General features: G+C 38.3%; 1 protein-coding gene and 1 long non-coding RNA gene across 2 annotated transcripts in view; one reads left to right on the top strand and one right to left on the bottom strand.

Annotated features, from left to right (window-relative positions):
* Nucleotides 1–24,549, bottom strand: part of pde3b (phosphodiesterase 3B) — a 171,627-nt gene that overhangs the window by 90,453 nt on the left and 56,625 nt on the right. Inside the window, exons 5-7 of the mRNA XM_077518328.1 lie at nt 22,064–22,164; nt 21,091–21,322; nt 20,913–21,004 (exon numbers count right to left, since the gene is read on the bottom strand). Coding sequence (XP_077374454.1) covers nt 20,913–21,004; nt 21,091–21,322; nt 22,064–22,164 — 425 coding nt within the window. The remainder of the gene's footprint in view (nt 1–20,912; nt 21,005–21,090; nt 21,323–22,063; nt 22,165–24,549) is intronic.
* LOC144017082 (uncharacterized) lies at nt 15,625–18,759 on the top strand. Its single transcript, XR_013283094.1, has 3 exons — nt 15,625–16,119; nt 16,671–16,872; nt 17,807–18,759. It is a non-coding gene; the product is annotated as an uncharacterized LOC144017082 (long non-coding RNA).

Consider the following 24,549-nt stretch of genomic DNA (forward strand, 5'->3'; position numbering starts at 1 on the left):
CATCTTCAAACTTGGTGTGATTCATCTTAAGATGTTGACGATGAAAAGTTATTGAAAGCTTTTTATTTCGTCGCACGCTGTTGTCGTGGCATGCACTTTTTGCAAAGGAAAAAAATCCTTCTTAATGAAGCATTCCCAGTTGTACGAAGCAGCTAGAGCTACGAAAAATTGTAGACATATGTAACAGCCCAGGATGTACAAAAAAGTCTCTTGGTGCCATGTGCTAAACCCAACAGGAAGTCCCCCAGGGGCCGGGCATCACATTTTGAGCTAAAAAACTCCTCTTTAACGAAGCATTCCCGGTTGTACGTTTCACCTAGCGCTATGATAATTTGCAGGCATACATAAGAGCCCATGATGTACAAAAAAGTCTCTTGGAACCATGTGCTAAACCAAACAGGAAGTCTGCCATTTTGATTTATGATGGGATTTGTTGCCATTTTTTGTGGCCTTTTTCAGGGGTCATATTTTAACGAACCCCTCCTACAAAATTTATCCGACTGTCTTCAAACTTGGTGTGTTTCATCTTAAGATGTTTAAGATGCAAAGTAATCGAAAGTTTTTTATTTTGTAACACGCTGTTGCCATAGCAATGCATTGTTTGTCAAGTGCTGGTTTTTTGTTTTTTTTTATACACATGAAAACTCATGAAACTTTGCAAACACATCAGACTTGTCATGAACATGAATTTTCAGAGATTTATTGTGCAATTTGCAATAAATAGCGCCCTCTAGACATTTTTATGAAGCATTTCCGATTGTATGATTATGCTAGACCTACAAAAAAGTATTATGTAGCCATTTGCCAAACCAAAGAGGAAGTCCGCTATTTTGATTTTTTTGGGGAATTATACATCATTTTTGGCCTTTTTCATTAAAGTTTGCACAGACAAGGCATGGAAAAAACTAACATTTTAAATGGTCCTTGTTCCATGTAACAGTACCCCAACGTGCCAGTACCCTGACGTGCAAGTAACCCAACGTTGTGCTCAATAGCGCCCTCTATGCATTTTTATGGAGCATTTCCAATTGTATGATTCAAGCGATACACAACTAAAGATGACTTGACCTAGATTTGTGAAAACTGGGAGGCATACCTATTAGCTTAAGACCTACAAAAAGTATTCTGTCGCCGTATGCTAAACCTAAAAGGAAGTCCGCCATTTTGAATTTATTTTGGGAATTGCGCACCATATTTTGCGTTTTGATTCAACTTTGCACACACAAGGCTTGTCAAAAACATTTTAGATGGTGCTTGTCCTATTTGACAGTACCCCAACGTGCCAGTACCCCGACGTGCAAGTACCCCAACGTGGCCCGGGTTGCGAGGGCCCTTTATAGCTGCTCGCAGCTCTAGTTATTATTCTTCTTATTATTATTCTTCTCCGCAAACAATCGCATTTTTGAGACACTAAACGTGACCGAAAACTCACCAAACTTTACACGCACATCAGGCCTGGCGAAAAATTTTATATTTTAAAGTCGCCATACATGATAACAGAAAAATGGCTCCTTAGCGCCCCCTACATAGGTTAAACGGATCCCTGTCCCGCTACGATTGTCCGACGGCTATGAAAATTGTGTGGCACCTGTAGCACATCCCAATGAACAAAAACCTCTTTGAAGTGTGTACCCTAAAATAGACAGAAAGTGAGGTATGAGTATTTAAATGTCCAATTTTTGCCAATTTTTGCACATTTACAGGGGTCATACTTTTGCCCGCTTCTCCTACACGGTTAACCCGATTGACTTCAAACTTGGGATGTACCATCTCAACACCTGGGACAACATCATTGTGAAAAATGAAAAGTTTTTGATATACTATATGACGGCGGCGGCGCATCAAATTTAGAGTTTAAAAATTCTTACTTCACGAAGCATTGCCGGTTGTACGTTTAATCTAGAGCTACGAAAATTGGTACACATATGTAACAGGCTATGACCTACAAAAAACTCTTTTTGAACCATATGCTAAACCTAACAGGAAGTCCACCATTTTGATTTATTTTGGAACGTGTTGCCATTTTTTTGGCCATTTCATTGGGGTCTTATTTTAACGAACTCCTCCTACAGTGTTTATCCGATCATCTTCAAACTTGGTGTGATTCATCTTAAGATGTTGAAGATGAAAAGTTATTGAAAGCTTTGTATTTCGTCGCACGCTGTTGTCATGGCATGCACTGTTTTTAAAGGAAAAAAAATATCCTTAAAGAAGCATTCCCATTTGTACGAAGCAGCTAGAGCTACGAAAATTTGTAGACATATGTAACAGCCCAAGATGTACAAAAAAGTCTCTTGGTGCCCTGTGCTAAACCCAACAGGAAGTCCCCCAGGGGCCGGGCATCACATTTTGAGCTAAAAAACTCCTCTTTAACAAAGCATACCCGGCTGTACGTTTCACCTAGAGTTACCAAAATTTGTAGAGGTATATAACAGCCCTCGAGGTACAAAAAACTCTTTTTGAACCATGTGCTAAACCTAACAGGACGTCCGCCATTTTGATTTACTTTGGAATGTGTTGCCATTTTTTGGGCCATTTCATAGCGGTCATATTTTAACGAACTCCTCCTACAGAGTTTATCCGATCATCTTCAAACTTGGTGTGACTCATCTTAAGATGTTGAGGATGAAAAGTTATTGAAAGCTCTTTATTTCGTCGCACGCTGTTGTCGTGGCATGCACTTTTTGCAAAGGAAAAAAATCCTTCTTAATGAAGCATTCCCAGTTGTACGAAGTAGCTAGAGCTACAAAAATTTGTAGACATATGTAACAGCCCACAATGTACAAAAAAGTCTCTTGGTGCCATGTGCTAAACCCAACAGGAAGTCCCCCAGGGGCCGGGCATCACATTTTGAGCTAGAAAACTCCTCTTTAACGAAGCATTCCCGGTTGTACGTTTCACCTAGCGCGATGATAATTTGCAGGCATACATAAGAGCCCACGATGTACAAAAAAGTCTCTTGGAACCATGTGCTAAACAAAACAGGAAGTCTGCCATTTTGATTTACGATGGGATTTGTTGCCATTTTTTGTGGCCTTTTTCAGGGGTCATATTTTAACGAACTCCTCGTACAAAGTTCATCCGACCGTCTTCAAACTTGGTGTGTTTCATCTTAAGATGTTTAAGATGCAAAGTTATCGAAAGTTTTTTATTTTGTCGCACGCTGCTGCTATAGCGATGCATTGTTTGCCAAGTAAAGTGCTGCTTTGTTTTTTTATCTATAAATGTGTGAAAACTCATGAAACTTTGCAAACACATCAGACTTGTCATGAACATGAATTTTTAGAGATTTATTGTGCAATTTGCAATAAATAGCGCCCTCTAGACATTTTTATGAAGTATTTCCGATTGTATGATTCTGCTAGATTTGTGAAAATTAGGACAGACCCCTATCAGCCTAATACCTACAAAAAAGTATTATGTAGCCATTTGCCAAACCAAAGAGGAAGTCCGCTATTTTGATTTTATTTTGGGAATTATACATCATTTTTGGCCTCTTTCATTAAACTTTGCACAGACAAGGCATGGAAAAAAATAACATTTTAAATGGTCCTTGTTCCATGTAACAGTACCCCAACGTGCCAGTACCCTGACGTGCAAGTAACCCAACGTTGTGCTCAATAGCGCCCTTTATGCATTTTTATGGAGCATTTCCAATTGTATGATTCAAGCGATACACAACTAAAGATGACTTGACCTAGATTTGTGAAAACTGGGAGGCATACCTATTAGCTTAAGACCTACAAAAAGTATTCTGTAGCCGTATGCTAAACCTAAAAGGAAGTCCGCCATTTAGAATTTATTTTGGGAATTGCACACCATCTTTGGCCTTTTGCACTCACAAAGCTTGTCAAAAACATTTTAGATGGTGCTTGTCCTATTTGACAGTACCCCAACGTGCCAGTACCCCGACGTGCAAGTACCCCAACGTGGCCCGGGTTGCGAGGGCCCTTTATAGCTGCTCGCAGCTCTAGTTATTCTTCTTTTTCTTCTCCGCAAACAATCGCATTTTTGAGACACTAAACGTGAACGAAAACTCACCAAACTTTACACGCACATCAGGCCTGGCGAAAAATTTGATATTTTAAAGTCGCCATACATGATAACAGAAAAATGGCTCCTTAGCGCCCCCTACATAGGTTAAACGGATCCCTGTCCCGCTACGATTGTCCGACGGCTATGAAAATTGTGTGGCACCTGTAGCACATCCCAATGAACAAAAACCTCTTTGAAGTGTGTACCCTAAAATAGACAGAAAGTGAGGTATGAGTATTTAAATGTCCAATTTTTGCCAATTTTTGCACATTTACAGGGGTCATACTTTTGCCCGCTTCTCCTACACGGTTAACCCGATTGACTTCAAACTTGGGCTGTACCATCTCAACACCTGGGACAACATCATGGTAAAAAATCTAAAGTTTTTGACATACTATATGACGGTGGCGGGGCATCAAATTTACAGTTTCAAAATTCTTACTTAACGAAGCATTGCCGGTGGTACGTTTAATCTAGAGCTACGAAAATTGGTACACATATGTAACAGACTATGATCTACAAAAAAGCCTGTTGGTGCCATATGCTAAACCTAACAGGAAGTCCGCCAGAGGCGAGGCATCAAATTTTGTGTTTCAAAATTCTAACTTAATGAAGCATTCCCGGCTGTACATTTCACCTAGAGTTACCAATATTTGAAGACATATGTAACAGCCCTCAAGGTACAAAAAACTCTTTTTGAACCATATGCTAAACCGAACAGGAAGTCCGCCATTTTGATTTACTTTGGAACGTGTTGCCATTTTTTGGGCCATTTCATAGGGGTCTTATTTTAACGAACTCCTCCTACAGAGTTTATCCGATCATCTCCAAACTTGGTGTGATTCATCTTAAGATGTTGAAGATGAAAAGTTATTGAAAGCTTTTTATTTTGTCGCACGCTGTTGCCGTGGCATGCACAGTTTGCAAAGGAAAAAATTACTTCTTAATGAAGCATTCCCAGTTGTACGAAGCAGCTAGAGCTACGAAAATTTGGAGACAAATGTAACAGCCCACGATGTACAAAAAAGTCTCTTGGTGCCATGTGCTAAACCCAACAGGAGGTCCCGTAGGGGCCGGGCATCACATTTTGAGCTAAAAAACTCCTCTTTAACGAAGCATTCCCGGTTGTACGTTTCACCTAGCGCTATGATAATTTAGAGGCATACATAAGAGCCCACGATGTACAAAAAAGTCTCTTGGAACCATGTGCTAAACCAAACAGGAAGTCCGCCATTTTGATTTATGATGGGATTTGTAGACTTTTTTCGTGGCCTTTTTTAGGGGTCATATTTTAACTCCTCCTACAAAATTCATCCGACCGTGTTCAAACTTGGTGTGTTTCATCTTAAGATGTTTAAGATGCAAATTTATCGAAAGTTTTTTATTTTGTCGCACGCTGCTGCTATAGCGATGCATTGGTTGCCAAGTAAAGTGCTGCTTTGTTTTTTTTTATCTATACATGTGTGAAAACTCGTGAAACTTTGCACACACATCAGACTTGTCATTAACATGAATTTTTAGCGATTTCTTGTGCAATTTGCAATAAATCGCACCCTCTATACATTTTTTATGGAGCATTTCCGATTGGATGATTCAAGCGCAAAATAACTAAAGATGACTTGACTTGACCTAGATTTGTGAAAACTCAGAGGCATACCTATTATATTATTATTATTTTTTGTACCTTACAAGATTATCTCTTGTGCCACATTAAACCCCTTTGCAGGCCTGAGCCAAACCACGGTCCATACATTTGATACCACTGCTTTATTTCAATGGTCAAGTACTTCATAACCACACCTACTTATGCTTGTCCTTGCATATATAGTAGACAACAAAGAGCTCTTTCAACAAAAGACATTTCCATCTACAAAGTCATACAAGGTAAGCACTCTATAAATTCTGCAATCACTACACTTCTATTCCTAAATTATCACTTCAAATACCAACAATGGTTAATACAGCTACAAATTTCTTGTATGTTTATGAAGTATGATACTGTATTTATTTCTACTCCTTTGCTTTTCTACAGAACATGAACAAATCAACAAGCAAATTCTCTTTTGATAAAGACCCTCTAATCATCTCCATACGCAAAGATTGCCAACTTTTTTCCGTAAGTATACAATACATAAACTAAACAGGACAACTTTCTCAATCATATACAGTATGCCATACATATATGTATTAAGTTCTCATTTATTAACAGGTTTGTTAAAGGCACCTTTAGTGTGTTTTTCTGTTTGTAATGTTTCTCCACGAGCACGTCTAGCCATTGATATCATGTAGAACACATATGCTAACCTTTTAGAGACAATTGAAGCTTACTTGCACAGTAGCCACTATCTTAACCACTTAATTCACATGTCTACTTGACAACTTATTACATGTAGTGAAATGGTACTTTGTGCGTCTTATGCTTTTTTCTGAACACTGCTTTTCAACTCTTTCCTTAAAACCAATACATGCGGCACTGTTATACTGTATAAATATATATGTCCGTGTGTATATATTTGTATATTCTTTCAAATAAACTCGTTTTGACACACACAGCCATTGAGTAACATGCAACACGACCACAACGTTTTGCACCAACACGTTACCTCTGCTATTTAGAATCATGGAATCTAACATGACTGATTTTCATTGAATGCTTTGTCATTACAGTATGCATGCATTGATCATGCTTTCAGTCGCAACGACTTATACCAGCGCAGCCTTGATCTTCATTCCCAAATGAACCAACTAGTCCATGTGACTCGAGTCAATCGAGCACTTGAAAAACAGATAGACTTCAAAACCAAGCTTGTGAAAGAACTCCAGACTGCATTGGATATAAAGGATGCATGTGATGCATTTGTCCGTGATGGTAAGCTATATGACATGGAAGACACACAAACACTAACACAGCAAGCATCCCCATCCTACACATTGTGTATAATGAATGACATGTTTGACAATGGACATTTTTACATTTTTTTGTTAATGCACGTTCCTTTTTTTCTGTTAGGAATATCTTGAAGGTAACATTGGACTGTTAACTAAAACACTGACTGATTATTGAGCCGCAATTTCTCAATGTATATAATGTGAATACATACTACACTTGATTACTTTCAAATGTGACTGATATCATGTAGCTATGCTGCGATCTTGCCCTCTTTCATCCACTGATAGACACTTCAAAGTTCTTTTTTTTCTGTATCTTCTCAAAATAACTGACATATTCATGGAAAAGATTGTATTTAAATTCTATCGTTATTAATTACTATTATTATGTTTATGTCTTTGCCCCTGATTATGATGTTTCTATACCATAGATTTTTTTTTTTTTAAATTTTTTGGACATACTGTGACTTGACCTTTACAATACTAATTTTTACTAAGAAAAAATCAATCACACACCATAATATTTTATACTTATCCTGCATGTATCTGGACACACCATGCCAAATTTGACACTTACATAACCATTTATGTACCTGTCGTATCCTTACTTTTATTCATCATTTCATCACACAATCCTAAAACATTGCTTTTTGACCCAGAGGATTCAACTATACCATTTTTGCGTGTCTTATTACTTACTAGCTATATTATTTATTAACGGGCAAAAACTATGAATATAAGATCACCGTCAAATATTACGTCTGTAATATCCATATACAGTGCATTACATAATATGCATTTGTATTAAGACACTACCATGCTAAAAATATGCACACGACTGTTCTGTAAACTACACCTAAGACAACCAAGCTTCACAGATCTAACATGATTCTTCATTCTTTTTTGTTCTACAGATGTATCAAATGCTGCCACACAGACAGAAGAAGCCACTGAGGACATGCACGAAGACGATGATCACAATATAACAGGACAGGTTAACCCCCCTGAAGTTTTAGCCCGCAGGTCAAAGCGTCCTAGGACTAATTCATCCATGGAGGTTACATTATCCTAAGACAGACTATGTGCTAACCCTAACTTTTTGACTCCAAGGGATTCATCTGTCCCAGAAAACTTTTACACTAAAGAGTTTATCTGTCCTAGGGCGCTGTTAACCCCAGGTTAAAGTGTTATTTAATCTGTCCTGTTACAACAGCTATACATAAACAGCTGCATTCCTCTCCTGTTCCATCTCTCGCACTTCTTTCATCTCTTTTTCTCCTCTACTTATACCTATGCTTGCTCATGTGCTTTTTTCCCCTTTAGATGATGTCATTGGTTAGCCTGCTTCAAAGCTACATTTTTTTCTTGAATAACTGTCACACATTTACTGTTTGCTGGACCCTACAAAACTGTCACAATACTTCACTATGTCATGAATACATATGTGTTGCACAGCGACACCACATTAAGAGTCATCAAAAAGCTTTTTATTTGATCACACACCATCTCTGTGCCATGCAATGTTTTCAAATAAACAGATGCTGGTTTTGAATATCAAACGAGCGACTTTTCATGAAACTTTGCACACACATCAGAAAGTCCACACTTTTGAATTTATTTTGGGAATTGTGCATCATTTTTGGCCTTTTACTGCACCTTTTTACACACAAGGCACGGCAAATGCATTTCTATTTTCCATGGTCCTTGTCTATTTAACAGTACCCCAACGTGCAAGTCCCCCGACTTGCATATACCCCAACGTGGCCCGGGTTGCGAGGGCCCTTTATAGCTGCTCGCAGCTCTAGTTCTTATTATTATTCTTCTCCGCAAACAATCGCATTTTTGAGACGCTAAACGTGAACGAAAACTCACCAAACTTTACACGCACATCAGGCCTGGCGAAAAATTTGATATTTTAAAGTCGCCATACATGATAACAGAAAAATGGCTCCATAGCGCCACCTACATAGGTTAAACGGATCCCTGTCCCGCTACGATTGTCCTATGGCGACGAAAATTGTGTGGCACCCGTAGCACATCCAGATGAACAAAAACCTCTTTGATGTGTGTACCCTAAAATAGACAGAAGGTGAGGTATGATCATCTGAATGTCCAATTTTGGCCCAGTTTTGCACATTTACAGGGGTCATACTTTTGCCCGCTTCTCCTACACGGTTAACCCGATTGACTTCAAACTTGGGATGGACCATCTCAACACCTGGGACAACATCATTGTAAAAAATCTAAAGTTTTTGATATACTATATGACGGCGGCGACGCATCAAATTTAGAGTTTAAAAATTCTTACTTCACGAAGCATTGCCGGTTGTACGTTTAATCTAGAGCTACGAAAATTGGTACACATATGTAACAGGCTATGACCTACAAAAAACTCTTTTTGAACCATATGCTAAACCTCACAGGAAGTCCGCCATTTTGATTTATTTTGGAACGTGTTGCCATTTTTTTGGCCATTTCATTGGGGTCTTATTTTAACGAACTCCTCCTACAGTGTTTATCCGATCATCTTCAAACTTGGTGTGATTCATCTTAAGATGTTGAAGATGAAAAGTTATTGAAAGCTTTGTATTTCGTCGCACGCTGTTGTCATGGCATGCACTGTTTGCAAAGGAAAAAAAATATCCTTAAAGAAGCATTCCCATTTGTACGAAGCAGCGAGAGCTACGAAAATTTGTAGACATATGTAACAGCCCAAGATGTACAAAAAAAGTCTCTTGGTGCCCTGTGCTAAACCCAACAGGAAGTCCCCCAGGGGCCGGGCATCACATTTTGAGCTAAAAAACTCCTCTTTAACAAAGCATACCCGGCTGTACGTTTCACCTAGAGTTACCAAAATTTGTAGAGGTATATAACAGCCCTCGAGGTACAAAAAACTATTTTTTAACCATATGCTAAACCTAACAGGACGTCCGCCATTTTGATTTACTTTGGAATGTGTTGCCATTTTTTGGGCCATTTCGTAGGGGTCTTATTTTATCGAACTCCTCCTACTGAGTTTATCCGATCATCTTCAAACTTGGTGTGACTCATCTTAAGATGTTGAGGATGAAAAGTTATTGAAAGCTCTTTATTTCGTCGCACGCTGTTGTCGTGGCATGCACTTTTTGCAAAGGAAAAAAATCCTTCTTAATGAAGCATTCCCAGTTGTACGAAGTAGCTAGAGCTACAAAAATTTGTAGACATATGTAACAGCCCACAATGTACAAAAAAGTCTCTTGGTGCCATGTGCTAAACCCAACAGGAAGTCCCCCAGGTGCCGGGCATCACATTTTGAGCTAGAAAACTCCTCTTTAACGAAGCATTCCCGGTTGTACGTTTCACCTAGCGCGATGATAATTTGCAGGCATTCATAAGAGCCCACGATGTACAAAAAAGTCTCTTGGAACCATGTGCTAAACCAAACAGGAAGTCCGCCATTTTGATTTACGATGGGATTTGTTGCCATTTTTTGTGGCCTTTTTCAGGGGTCATATTTTAACGAACTCCTCGTACAAAGTTCATCCGACCGTCTTCAAACTTGGTGTGTTTCATCTTAAGATGTTTAAGATGCAAAGTTATCGAAAGTTTTTTATTTTGTCGCACGCTGCTGCTATAGCGATGCATTGTTTGCCAAGTAAAGTGCTGCTTTTTTTTATCGATACATGTGTGAAAACTCATGAAACTTTGCAAACACATCAGACTTGTCATGAACATGAATTTTTAGAGATTTATTGTGCAATTTGCAATAAATAGCGCCCTCTAGACATTTTTATGAAGTATTTCCGATTGTATGATTCTGCTAGATTTGTGAAAATTAGGACAGACCCCTATCAGCCTAATACCTACAAAAAAGTATTATGTAGCCATTTGCCAAACCAAAGAGGAAGTCCGCTATTTTGATTTTATTTTGGGAATTATACATAATTTTTGGCCTCTTTCATTAAACTTTGCACAAACAAGGCATGGAAAAAACTAACATTTTAAATGGTCCTTGTTCCATGTAACAGTACCCCAACGTGCCAGTACCCTGACGTGCAAGTAACCCAACGTTGTGCTCAATAGCGCCCTCTATGCATTTTTATGGAGCATTTCCAATTGTATGATTCAAGCGATACACAACTAAAGATGACTTGACCTAGATTTGTGAAAACTGGGAGGCATACCTATTAGCTTAAGACCTACAAAAAGTATTCTGTAGCCGTATGCTAAACCTAAAAGGAAGTCCGCCATTTTGAATTTATTTTGGGAATTGCACACCATCTTTGGCCTTTTGCACTCACAAAGCTTGTCAAAAACATTTTAGATGGTCCTTGTCCGATTTGACAGTACCCCAACGTGCCAGTACCCCGACGTGCAAGTACCCCAACGTGACCCAGGTTGCGAGGGCCCTTTATAGCTGCTCGCAGCTCTAGTTATTCTTCTTTTTCTTCTCCGCAAACAATCGCATTTTTGAGACACTAAACGTGAACGAAAACTCACCAAACTTTACACGCACATCAGGCCTGGCGAAAAATTTGATATTTTAAAGTCGCCATACATGATAACAGAAAAATGGCTCCTTAGCGCCCCCTACATAGGTTAAACGGATCCCTGTCCCGCTACGATTGTCCGACGGCTATGAAAATTGTGTGGCACCTGTAGCACATCCCAATGAACAAAAACCTCTTTGAAGTGTGTACCCTAAAATAGACAGAAAGTGAGGTATGAGTATTTAAACGTCCAATTTTTTCCAATTTTTGCACATTTACAGGGGTCATACTTTTGCCCGCTTCTCCTACGCGGTTAACCCGATTGACTTCAAACTTGGGATGTACCATCTCAACACCTGGGACAACATCATTGTGAAAAATTAAAAGTTTTTGATATACTATATGACGGCGGCGGCGCATCAAATTTAGAGTTTAAAAATTCTTACTTCACGAAGCATTGCCGGTTGTACGTTTAATCTAGAGCTACGAAAATTGGTACACATATGTAACAGGCTATGACCTACAAAAAACTCTTTTTGAACCATATGCTAAACCTAACAGGAAGTCCACCATTTTGATTTATTTTGGAACGTGTTGCCATTTTTTTGGCCATTTCATTGGGGTCTTATTTTAACGAACTCCTCCTACAGTGTTTATCCGATCATCTTCAAACTTGGTGTGATTCATCTTAAGATGTTGAAGATGAAAAGTTATTGAAAGCTTTGTATTTCGTCGCACACTGTTGTCATGGCATGCACTGTTTTTAAAGGAAAAAAAATATCCTTAAAGAAGCATTCCCATTTGTACGAAGCAGCTAGAGCTACGAAAATTTGTAGACATATGTAACAGCCCAAGATGTACAAAAAAGTCTCTTGGTGCCCTGTGCTAAACCCAACAGGAAGTCCCCCAGGGGCCGGGCATCACATTTTGAGCTAAAAAACTCCTCTTTTACAAAGCATACCCGGCTGTACGTTTCACATAGAGTTACCAACATTTGTAGAGGTATATAACAGCCCTCGAGGTACAAAAAACTCTTTTTGAACCATATGCTAAACCTAACAGGACGTCCGCCATTTTGATTTACTTTGGAATGTGTTGCCATTTTTTTGGGCCATTTCATAGGGGTCATATTTTAACAAACTCCTCCTACAGAGTTTATCCGATCATCTTCAAACTTGGTGTGATTCATCTTAAGATGTTGAAAATGAAATGTTATTGAAAGTTTTTTATTTCGTCACACGCTGTTGTCGTGGCATGCACTTTTTGCAAAGGAAAAAAATCCTTCTTAATGAAGCATTCCCAGTTGTACGAAGCAGCTAGAGCGACGAAAAATTGTAGACATATGTAACAGCCCAGGATGTACAAAAAAGTCTCTTGGTGCCATGTGCTAAACCCAACAGGAAGTCCCCCAGGGGCCGGGCATCACATTTTGAGCTAAAAAACTCCTCTTTAACGAAGCATTCCCGGTTGTACGTTTCACCTAGCGCTATGATAATTTGCAGGCATACATAAGAGCCCATGATGTACAAAAAAGTCTCTTGGAACCATGTGCTAAACCAAACAGGAAGTCTGCCATTTTGATTTATGATGGGATTTGTTGCCATTTTTTGTGGCCTTTTTCAGGGGTCATATTTTAACGAACCCCTCCTACAAAATTTATCCGACTGTCTTCAAACTTGGTGTGTTTCATCTTAAGATGTTTAAGATGCAAAGTAATCGAAAGTTTTTTATTTTGTAACACGCTGTTGCCATAGCAATGCATTGTTTGTCAAGTGCTGCTTTTTTTTTTTTTATACACATGAAAACTCATGAAACTTTGCAAACACATCAGACTTGTCATGAACATGAATTTTCAGAGATTTATTGTGCAATTTGCAATAAATAGCGCCCTCTAGACATTTTTATGAAGCATTTCCGATTGTATGATTATGCTAGACCTACAAAAAAGTATTATGTAGCCATTTGCCAAACCAAAGAGGAAGTCGGCTATTTTGATTTTATTTTGGGAATTATACATCATTTTTGGCCTTTTTCATTAAACTTTGCACAGACAAGGCATGGAAAAAAATAACATTTTAAATGGTCCTTGTTCCATGAAACAGTACCCCAACGTGCCAGTCCCCTGACGTGCAAGTAACCCAACGTTGTGCTCAATAGCGCCCTCTATGCATTTTTATGGAGCATTTCCAATTGTATGATTCAAGCGATACACAACTAAAGATGACTTGACCTAGATTTGTGAAAACTGGGAGGCATACCTATTAGCTTAAGACCTACAAAAAGTATTCTGTAGCCGTATGCTAAACCTAAAAGGAAGTCCGCCATTTTGACTTTATTTTGGGAATTGCGCACCATATTTTGCGTTTTGATTAAACTTTGCACACACAAGGCTTGTCAAAAACATTTTAGATGGTCCTTGTCCTATTTGACAGTACCCCAACGTGCCAGTACCCCGACGTGCAAGTACCCCAACGTGGCCCGGGTTGCGAGGGCCCTTTATAGCTGCTCGCAGCTCTAGTTATTCTTCTTCTTCTTCTTCTTCTTCTTTTTCTTTGTTATTATTCTTTTCCGCAAACAACCACATTTTTGAGGCACTAAACATGAACGAAAACTCACCAAACTTTACACGCAGATCGGGTCTGGCGAAAAATTTGATATTTTAAAGTCGCCATACATGATAACAGAAAAATGGCTCTGTAGCGCCACCTACATAGGTTTAACGGATCCCTGTCCCGCTACGATTGTCCTATGGCTACGAAAATTGTGTGGCACCTGTAGCACATCCAGATGAACAAAAACCTCTTTGATATGTGTACCCTAAAATAGACAGGAAGTGAGGTATGAGTATTTGAATGTCCAATTTTGGCCCATTTTTGCACATTTACAGGGGTCATACTTTTGCCCGCTTCTCCTACACCGTTAACCCGATTGACTTCAAACTTGGGCTGTACCATCTCAACACCTGGGACAACATCATGGTAAAAAATCAAAAGTTTTTGACATACTATATGACGGTGGCGGGGCATCAAATTTACAGTTTCAAAATTCTTACTTAACGAAGCATTGCCGGTGGTACGTTTAATCTAGAGCTACGAAAATTGGTACACATATGTAACAGACTATGATCTACAAAAAAGCCTGTTGGTGCCATATGCTAAACCTAACAGGAAGTCCGCCAGAGGCGAGGCATCAAATTTTGTGTTTCAAAATTCTAACTTAATGAAGCATTCCCGGCTGTACATTTCACCTAGAGTTACCAATATTTGAAGACATATGTAACAGCCCTCAAGGTACAAAAAACTCTTTTTGAACCATATGCTAAACCGAACAGGAAGTCCGCCATTTTGATTTACTTTGGAACGTGTTGCCATTTTTTGGGCCATTTCATAGGGGTCTTATTTTAACGAACTCCTCCTACAGAGTTTATCCGATCATCTCCAAACTTGGTGTGATTCATCTTCAGATGTTGAAGATGAAAAGTTATTGAAAGCTTTTTATTTTGTCGCACGCTGTTGCCGTGGCATGCACAGTTTGCAAAGGAAAAAATTCCTTCTTAATGAAGCATTCCCAGTTGTACGAAGCAGCTAGAGCTACGAAAATTTGGAGACAAATGTAACAGCCCACGATGTACAAAAAAGTCTCTTGGTGCCATGTGCTAAACCCAACAGGAAGTCCCGTAGGGGCCGGGCATCACATTTTGAGCTAAAAAACTCCTCTTTAACGAAGCATTCCCGGTTGTACGTTTCACCTAGCGCTATGATAATTTAGAGGCATACATAAGAGCCCACGATGTACAAAAAAGTCTCTTGGAACCATGTGCTAAACCAAACAGGAAGTCCGCCATTTTGATTTATGATGGGATTTGTAGCCTTTTTTTGTGGCCTTTTTTAGGGGTCATATTTTAACTCCTCCTACAAAATTCATCCGACCGTGTTCAAACTTGGTGTGTTTCATCTTAAGATGTTTAAGATGCAAATTTATCGAAAGTTTTTTATTTTGTCGCACGCTGCTGCTATAGCGATGCATTGGTTGCCAAGTAAAGTGCTGCTTTGTTTTTTTTTATCTATACATGTGTGAAAACTCGTGAAACTTTGCACACACATCAGACTTGTCATTAACATGAATTTTTAGAGATTTCTTGTGCAATTTGCAATAAATCGCACCCTCTATACATTTTTTATGGAGCATTTCCGATTGGATGATTCAAGCGCGAAATAACTAAAGATGACTTGACTTGACCTAGATTTGTGAAAACTCAGAGGCATACCTATTATATTATTATTATTTTTTGTACCTTACAAGATTATCTCTTGTGCCACATTAAACCCCTTTGCAGGCCTGAGCCAAACCACGGTCCATACATTTGATACCACTGCTTTATTTCAATGGTCAAGTACTTCATAACCACACCTACTTATGCTTGTCCTTGCATATATAGTAGACAACAAAGAGCTCTTTCAACAAAAGACATTTCCATCTACAAAGTCATACAAGGTAAGCACTCTATAAATTCTGCAATCACTACACTTCTATTCCTAAATTATCACTTCAAATACCAACAATGGTTAATACAGCTACAAATTTCTTGTATGTTTATGAAGTATGATACTGTATTTATTTCTACTCCTTTGCTTTTCTACAGAACATGAACAAATCACCAAGCAAATTCTCTTTTGATAAAGACCCTCTAATCATCTCCATACGCAAAGATTGCCAACTTTTTTCCGTAAGTATACAATACATAAACTAAACAGGACAACTTTCTCAATCATATACAGTATGCCATACATATATGTATTAAGTTCTCATTTATTAACAGGTTTGTTAAAGGCACCTTTAGTGTGTTTTTCTGTTTGTAATGTTTCTCCACGAGCACGTCTAGCCATTGATATCATGTAGAACACATATGCTAACCTTTTAGAGACAATTGAAACTTACTTGCACAGTAGCCACTATCTTAACCACTTAATTCACATGTCTACTTGACAACTTATTACATGTAGTGAAATGGTACTTTGTGCGTCTTATGCTTTTTTCTGAACACTGCTTTTCAACTCTTTCCTTAAAACCAATACATGCGGTACTGTTATACTGTATAAATATATATGTCCGTGTGTATATATTTGTATATTCTTTCAAATAAACTCGTTTTGACACACACAGCCATTGAGTAACATGCAACACGACCACAACGTTTTGCACAAACACGTTACCTCTGCTATTTAGAATCATGGAATCTAACATGACTGATTTTCATTGAATGCTTTGTCATTACAGTATGCATGCATTGATCATGCTTCCAGTCGCAACGACTTATACCAGCGCAGCCTTGATCTTCATTCCCAAATGAACCAACTAGTCCATGTGACTCGAGTCAATCGAGCACTTGAAAAACAGATAGACTTCAAAACCAAGCTTGTGAAAGAACTCTAGACTGCATTGGATATAAAGGATGCATGTAATGCATTTGTCCGTGATGGTAAGCTATATGACATGGAAGACACACAAACACTAACACAGCAAGCATCCCCATCCTACACATTGTGTATAATGAATGACATGTTTGACAATGGACATTTTTACATTTTTTTGTTAATGCACGTTCCTTTTTTTCTGTTAGGAATATCTTGAAGGTAACATTGGACTGTTAACTAAAACACTGACTGATTATTGAGCCGCAATTTCTCAATGTATATAATGTGAATACATACTACACTTGATTACTTTCAAATGTGACTGATATCATGTAGCTATGCTGTGATCTTGCCCTCTTTCATCCACTGATAGACACTTCAAAGTTCTTTTTTTTCTGTATCTTCTCAAAATAACTGACATATTCATGGAAAAGATTGTATTTAAATTCTATCATTATTAATTACTATTATTATGTTTATGTCTTTGCCCCTGATTATGATGTTTCTATACCATAGATTTAAAAAAAAAAAAAAATTTTGGACATACTGTGACTTGACCATTACAATACTAATTTTTACTAAGAAAAAATCAATCACACACCATAATATTTTATACTTATCCTGCATGTATCTGGACACACCATGCCAAATTTTACACTTACATAACCATTTATGTACCTGTCGTATCCTTACTTTTATTCATCATTTCATCACACAATCCTAAAACATTGCTTTTTGACCCAGAGGATTCAACTATACCATTTTTGCGTGTCTTATTACTTACTAGCTATATTATTTATTAACGGGCAAAAACTATGAATATAAGATCACCGTCAAATATTACGTCTGTAATATCCATATACAGTGCATTACATAATATGCATTTGTATTAAGACACTACCATGCTAAAAATATGCACACGACTGTTCTGTAAACTACACCTAAGACAACCAAACTTCACAGATCTAACATGATTCTTCATTCTTTTTTGTTCTACAGATGTATCAAATGCTGCCACACAGACAGAAGAAGCCACTGAGGACATGCACGAAGACGATGATCACAATATAACAGGACAGGTTAACCCCCCTGAAGTTTTAGCCCGCAGGTCAAAGCGTCCTAGGACTAATTCATCCATGGAGGTTACATTATCCTAAGACAGACTATGTGCTAACCCAAACTCTTTGACCCCAAGGGATTCATCTGTCCCAGAAAACTTTTACACTAAAGAGTTTATCTGTCCTAGGGCGCTGTTAACCCCAGGTTAAAGTGTTATTTAATCTGTCCTGTTACAACAGCTATACATAAACAGCTGCATTCCTCTCCTGTTCCATCTCTCGCACTTCTTTCATCTCTTTTTCTCCTCTACTTATACCTATGCTTGCTCATGTGCTTTTTTTCCCTTTAGATGATGTCATTGGTTAGCCTGCTTCAAAGCTACATTTTTTCTTGAATAACTCACACATTTACTGTTTGCTGGACCCTACAAAACTGTCACAATACTTCACTATGTCATGAATACATATGTGTTGCACAGCGACACCACATTAAGAGTCATCAAAAAGCTTTTTATTTGATCACACACCATCTCTGTGCCATGCAATGTTTTCAAATGAACAGATGCTGGTTTTGAATATCAAACGAGCGACTTTTCATGAAACTTTGCACACACATCAGAAAGTCCACACTTTTGAATTTATTTTGGGAATTGTGCATCATTTTTGGCCTTTTACTGCACCTTTTTACACACAAGGCACGGCAAATGCATTTCTATTTTCCATGGTCCTTGTCTATTTAACAGTACCCCAACGTGCAAGTCCCCCGACTTGCATATACCCCAACGTGGCCCGGGTTGCGAGGGCCCTTTATAGCTGCTCGCAGCTCTAGTTCTTCTTTTTATTTGTTATTATTCTTTTCCGCAAACAATCACATTTTTGAGACACTAAACGTGAACGAAAACTCACCAAACTTTACACGCAGATCGGGCCTGGCGAAAAATTTTATATTTTAAAGTCGCCATACATGATAACAGAAAAATGGCTCTGTAGCGCCACCTACATAGCTTAAACGGATCCCTGTCCCGCTACGATTGTCCTACGGCTATGAAAATTGTGTGGCACCTGTAGCATATCCAGATGAACAAAAACCTCTTTGATCTGTGTACCCTAAAATAGACAGGAAGTGAGATATGAGTATTTAAATGTCCAATTTTAGCCAATTTTTGCACATTTACAGGGGTCATACTTTTGCCCGCTTCTCCTACACGGTTAATCCGATTGACTTCAAACTTGGGAAGTACCATCTCAAGACCTGGGACAACACCATGGTAAAAAATCAAAAGTTTTTGACATACTATATGACGGCGGCGGGGCATCAAATTTAGAGTTTCAAAATTCTTACTTAACGTAGTATTGCCGGTTGTACGTTTAACCTAGAGCTACGAAAATTGGTACACATATGTAACAGACTATGATCTACAAAAAAGTCTGTTGGTGCCATATGCTAAACCCAACAGGAAGTCCGCCAGAGGCGGGGCATCTAATTTTGCGTTTCAAAATTCTTAATTAAAGAAGCATTCCCGGCTGTACGTTTCACCTAGAGTTACCAAAATTTGAAGACATATGTAACAGCCCTCAAGGTACAAAAAACTCTTTTTGAACCATGTGCTAAACCTAACAGAAAGTCCACCATTTTGATTTACTTTGGAACGTGTTGCCATTTTTTTGGCCATTTCATAGGGGTCTTATTTTAACGAACTCCTCCTACAGAGTTTATCCCATCATCTTCAAACTTGGTGTGATTCATCTTAAGATGTTGAAGATGAAAAGTTATTGAAAGCTTTTTATTTCGTCGCACGCTGTTGTCGTGGCATGCACTTGATTGAAAAGAAAAAAAAAACCTTCTTAATGAAGCATTCCCAGTTGTACGAAGCAGCTAGAGCTACGAAAATTTGGAGACATATGTAACAGCCCACGATGTACAAAAAAGTCTCTTGGTGCCATGTGCTAAACCCAACAGGAAGTCCCCCAGGGGCCGGGCATCACATTTTGTGCTAAAAAAAACCCCTCCTCTTTAACGAAGCATTCCCGGTTGTACGTTTCACCTAGAGCTATGATAATTTGGAGGCATACATAGGAGCCCACGATGTACAAAAAAAGTCTCTTGGAACCATATGCTAAACCAAACAGGAAGTCTGCCATTTTGATTTACTTTGGTATTTGTAGCCACTTTTTGGGGCCTTTTATGGGGGTCATATTTTCTGCAAAACTTATCACATCGTCTTCATTCTTTGGCATGTCTCATCTTAAGATATTTAAATTTTTTATTTTGTCACACGCCTTTGCTGTAGGGATGCATTGTTTGCAAAGAAATCTTTTTTTTGAGAGTCTAATCATGGGGGAAAAAACTCACAAAACTGCACACAGGTCAGATCTCTCACCAACATGAATATTTTATAAATTGTTGTGCAATTTGTAATAAATGGCTCAATAGCGCCGTTTAGATATTTTTATGAAGTATATCCGATTATATGGTTCAGCTAGAGGTGTGAATATTGTGAGGCATACCTATCAGCCTAATACCTTCAAAAAGTATTCTATAGCCATGTGCCAATCCATTTTGATTTTATTTTAATTGTGCATCATTTTTGGCCTTCCATGAAACTTTGCAAACACAAAGCATATCAAAAACATTTACAATTTAGATGGTTTCCTATGAAACAGTACCCCAACATGCCAGTACCCCGACATGCAAATAACCCAACGTGACCCAGGTTGCGAGGGCCCTTTATAGCTGCTCGCAGCTCTAGTGTTATGTTTGTTTTTGTCTTTCTGTAAAGCGCTTTGTGACAGTTCAGGCTGTTTGAAAGCGCTATATAAATAAACTTGAGTTGAGTTGAGTTGAGCTGAATTCATTTTATGCTTATCCTGAAATTTCACCCGAAAGCCAAATATCCCTAACATTTTGTGAGTAATGCACGTATACACACACCCTGGAATGGGTAGAACTACCCTCTACAAACTTAGTAATGGAAATGTGTTGCTCTCAGGCTACTCTTCTGTAATCTCACCATTTCATAATGTCTATTATTTGTAATTTGATTTACCTGAGCGTCTGTGTTGGGCCTCGCTGAGGTGGGGCTGATGGAGATCCCCGGAATCGCTACTGGAAACCCCTTTTGGCATATGGCGCCCGCAGCTGGCGTGGACAAGTCAAGTCTCGTGCATGATTATAATTCAACAATTATGAGCAAGAAATTCCTAGTAGTTTTTTAAAATTTGTACCTAGTGCAAAGAGGTAAAGTTGAGCTGCGGAATGCCTGCTGGAAGTCACACGAGCTCAGCGTATAGCCCAAAGGCTTGTGCAGGTTCAGGTTGACACTTGGCTTTGTCAGGAAGTCTGCTGTGTCTGGGAACTCCACAGGTGACCGGGTGACAAGGGATGATGAAGAACCTGTAGTTACAGATGAAGGACTGTGGCTGGGAGAGGTGACGGGACTCAGACTAGGAGAGGCACCTGATGATGGAAAGAAAGATTGTTAATTCGTCAAATCAGGTTCAGTGCATTTCTTTATTTTTCCGGGGCTGTATGAAGAAAACAATAAATTGGCAAAAATAGACGATTGTGCTGTGCCAGATTATAGTTTTGAAGCATCTACAGTCCCTATGGAAAGTGATACAAAAACCATTTAAGAAAATTGTCTAAAAGTTAAGTTAAAATAGAACAAGATTATTTTTTGGGAACCTATCAGCCATTATTCGCGCAATTAGAGTATTACTTTGGCACCATCTGGTAGAATCTTAATGTTGTTAGGTTTATTTTAGTGTCGGTGTTTCTTCATCTGTTTGACTGTTGTGCACAGTCAAAAGTACAACTGGAAGTTTCTATTACTTTCCTGATGCAGCCACAAAAGCCCACATTAGTCTACTTTGCCGTTACACTTTGCCTCTATTCCAATCCAAACATTTATTATTGTGTGCAAATGACAAAAGGACAGTTTATTAACTTAATACAATTCATATAAAATGATTGGACGAATTTGCTTGCTCAAGTGTAATGTGATGTCATGGAACAATATGAGTTCCAAAAAATTGTGCTGAGTCTCACTCCATCTGCAACACCCAAAACATCAGTAGATTTGTGTCGAGCGATGAAGCATGCGTCGTCCCCGCGTTTGTTTGTGTTAGCATGTGATTTTAATTTTTTAACATGAGCTCTGTTGGAACTGTGTCAGAAAGCTCTGCAATTGGATCCCACCTGCTCTCCTGCATCCTGCATGGTAGGTGAGGGTGACAGAAGAAGACCTCTGCTTGGGAATGGTGAGCAGGTTTGCATTTGGCCCATTGGACAGTCCTGAGCTGGACACAACAAACAAACACACAATGTCAACTGTAGTCACCAGACCTTTCACTTAAGCCAAATGACGGTGCAGCTAATAAGATGGAGAAGTACTGGCATCTTGTGGAGGACAATAGTTACTACAGTTATTTGTTTTCTTCCTGAATATTTCGGAAAGTCATATTGCTTAACCTTTATGCCACCTTTCCTTAACCTTTTATGGATTACATCATCAGATAAAGGACAAATGAAAAGCTGCTTCCTTTCAAACATGGGAAGGAAGCACACTTTCACTCAAATTCAACTCCACTTTTCATAACTGACGTCTATTGCTGACAACAGTCTCTCACTTGCAGACTTTACCTATAAATTATTAATTTAATGAAAAAAAAAGTTAGAAATTGTTGTTTTTGTAAAGGATCTACGATGATGTTTTTCATTAATTTTGTAATTGTAGATTTTCAAATAAATAATGGAAAGGTGTCTATAATTTTATTTCTGTCCCTTTTGCTTTGTGTGTATATTTCTCATTTTCACTGACCACTTGTCATATAATCAAGTTTGATTACTATTTTTTATAGTGGGTCAAACGATTAAAATTTTTAATCTGATTAATCACACTTTTTAATTTTGCTGCATTACTTCCGTAATATAAAATAAATACAAAATACCATAATATTTTGACAAAGCATTATATGATATGAATGTCATTTGCAAACATTGATTAAATGCATGTACACAATTGCATGCATGCGTGTATTGCTCAAAACGTGCATCATATCAACTGGGTACAATTCAGCAATTATTAATTAAAGGCCAATTACTTTGTTTTATCTAAAGTCCCCGTCGGGGTGTTTTTTAAAGCGAAATTTACCACCGAGCACACCAACTGGACTCACCCCGCTCATTTTGGAACAACAGGCGTCGGAAATGCCGTGCATTGACCTAATCACTGACCTGTGCAGCCTTAATGTAACCATCCGCGGTTACGTTCAAGGTAAAAAAAAATTAAAAAATAAATTAAAAAAAATAGTGCGATTAATATGAGTTAATATGTGATTAATGCGACATTTTTCTGAGATTAATTAATCTATTAACACTTTAACTTTGACAGCCCTAATTTTTTATGAAATGAGTGTTTCATTTTTAAAGTCCAGAGCGTAAAATTCAAGCATCTTTACATAGTGGCCTGTCAACTATGTTGTTGCCCTGTTGCTTTAAAGTGTATGGGACAGCTCAGAACATTTTTTAATATGTTGTTTGGAACGATGTAATATACACGACAAAATGAGCGGCTCGTCGAGTCAAAACATATTAAAAGAGTATTTCCTTATTTTTAACTTACCCGCGCAAAATCTGGCCATTTGGCGCGCTCCAGCGGCCGAATCGGATATTACATCAGCGGAAGAACGGAAGTCAGCGTCTTTGCTTTGCCACTGCAAGCTTATGACTGCTGTGTGTTTTATCATCAACTGAATTTCTACAATGCCGTCTCGTTGCGTGGCCGGATTTTGTTGTAATCGAAGGGAGGGTGGCGTGAGCCTTTTTCAGTTCCCTCAAGATGCAGCTCTTGGCGAAAAATGGACAAAGCAAGTACAACAGACGAGAGATAAATGGACACCTGACTCCAATGTCAGTGTTGTACAGCGCACATTTCGAGGAAGACTCGTTTGACCCACTCCCGGCCCTGAAGCTGTCACTTGGCTATAATGTGGGGTAATAACTACAATCTAGAAAGTTAACAGCATTTTAGCAGTTCATGGCAAAAATAACCACTGCCAAATTAATATACAGTAAATGAAAAGGTACCAATTTCTAATGAGGAACTGCTAGCTTTCCATTTGTTGTCTATTTTATTTTGTATTATGTATTGTGCTGTGCATATGTGTTGAAGTTAACAACAGCTCAAACTTTGTTTCAGATGGTGGATGAGATGCTTATGGAGTGAGTATGAGTCGAATGAAACTGCTACACAGGCGACATGTTTGGAAGATGATTTGGGTGATGTATCTGGTGTTTGCATCCAAAATGTGAGTACATTTATTGTACAATATACATGATTGATAACACACCAATTTATGGAAAAACAAATTACTCACCCCACCTAGTGTTCAAATTTGTTATGTACATGTAATTTACAAATGTTTTGTGCATTTTTCAAAGAATAAAATGGCTGTATAGGTGTAAATATTACCTGGATTCATTACAAATCAACTGAAATATTGTAAGCCTTTTATTGTTTTAATATTGCTGATTATGGTTTACAGCTCAAATATCCTATCTCAAAATATTAGAATATTTCCTCAGGCCAAGTTTAAAAAAAAAAAAAGAAAAAAAAAAAGAAAAAAAAAAAAGAAAAAAAAAAAAGCCATAATATTCTAATTTTCAGAGACGGTCCTGTATTG

The sequence above is a fragment of the Festucalex cinctus genome, chromosome 4, assembly GCF_051991245.1.
Source record: "Festucalex cinctus isolate MCC-2025b chromosome 4, RoL_Fcin_1.0, whole genome shotgun sequence".
NCBI classification, from domain to species: Eukaryota; Metazoa; Chordata; class Actinopteri; order Syngnathiformes; family Syngnathidae; genus Festucalex; species Festucalex cinctus.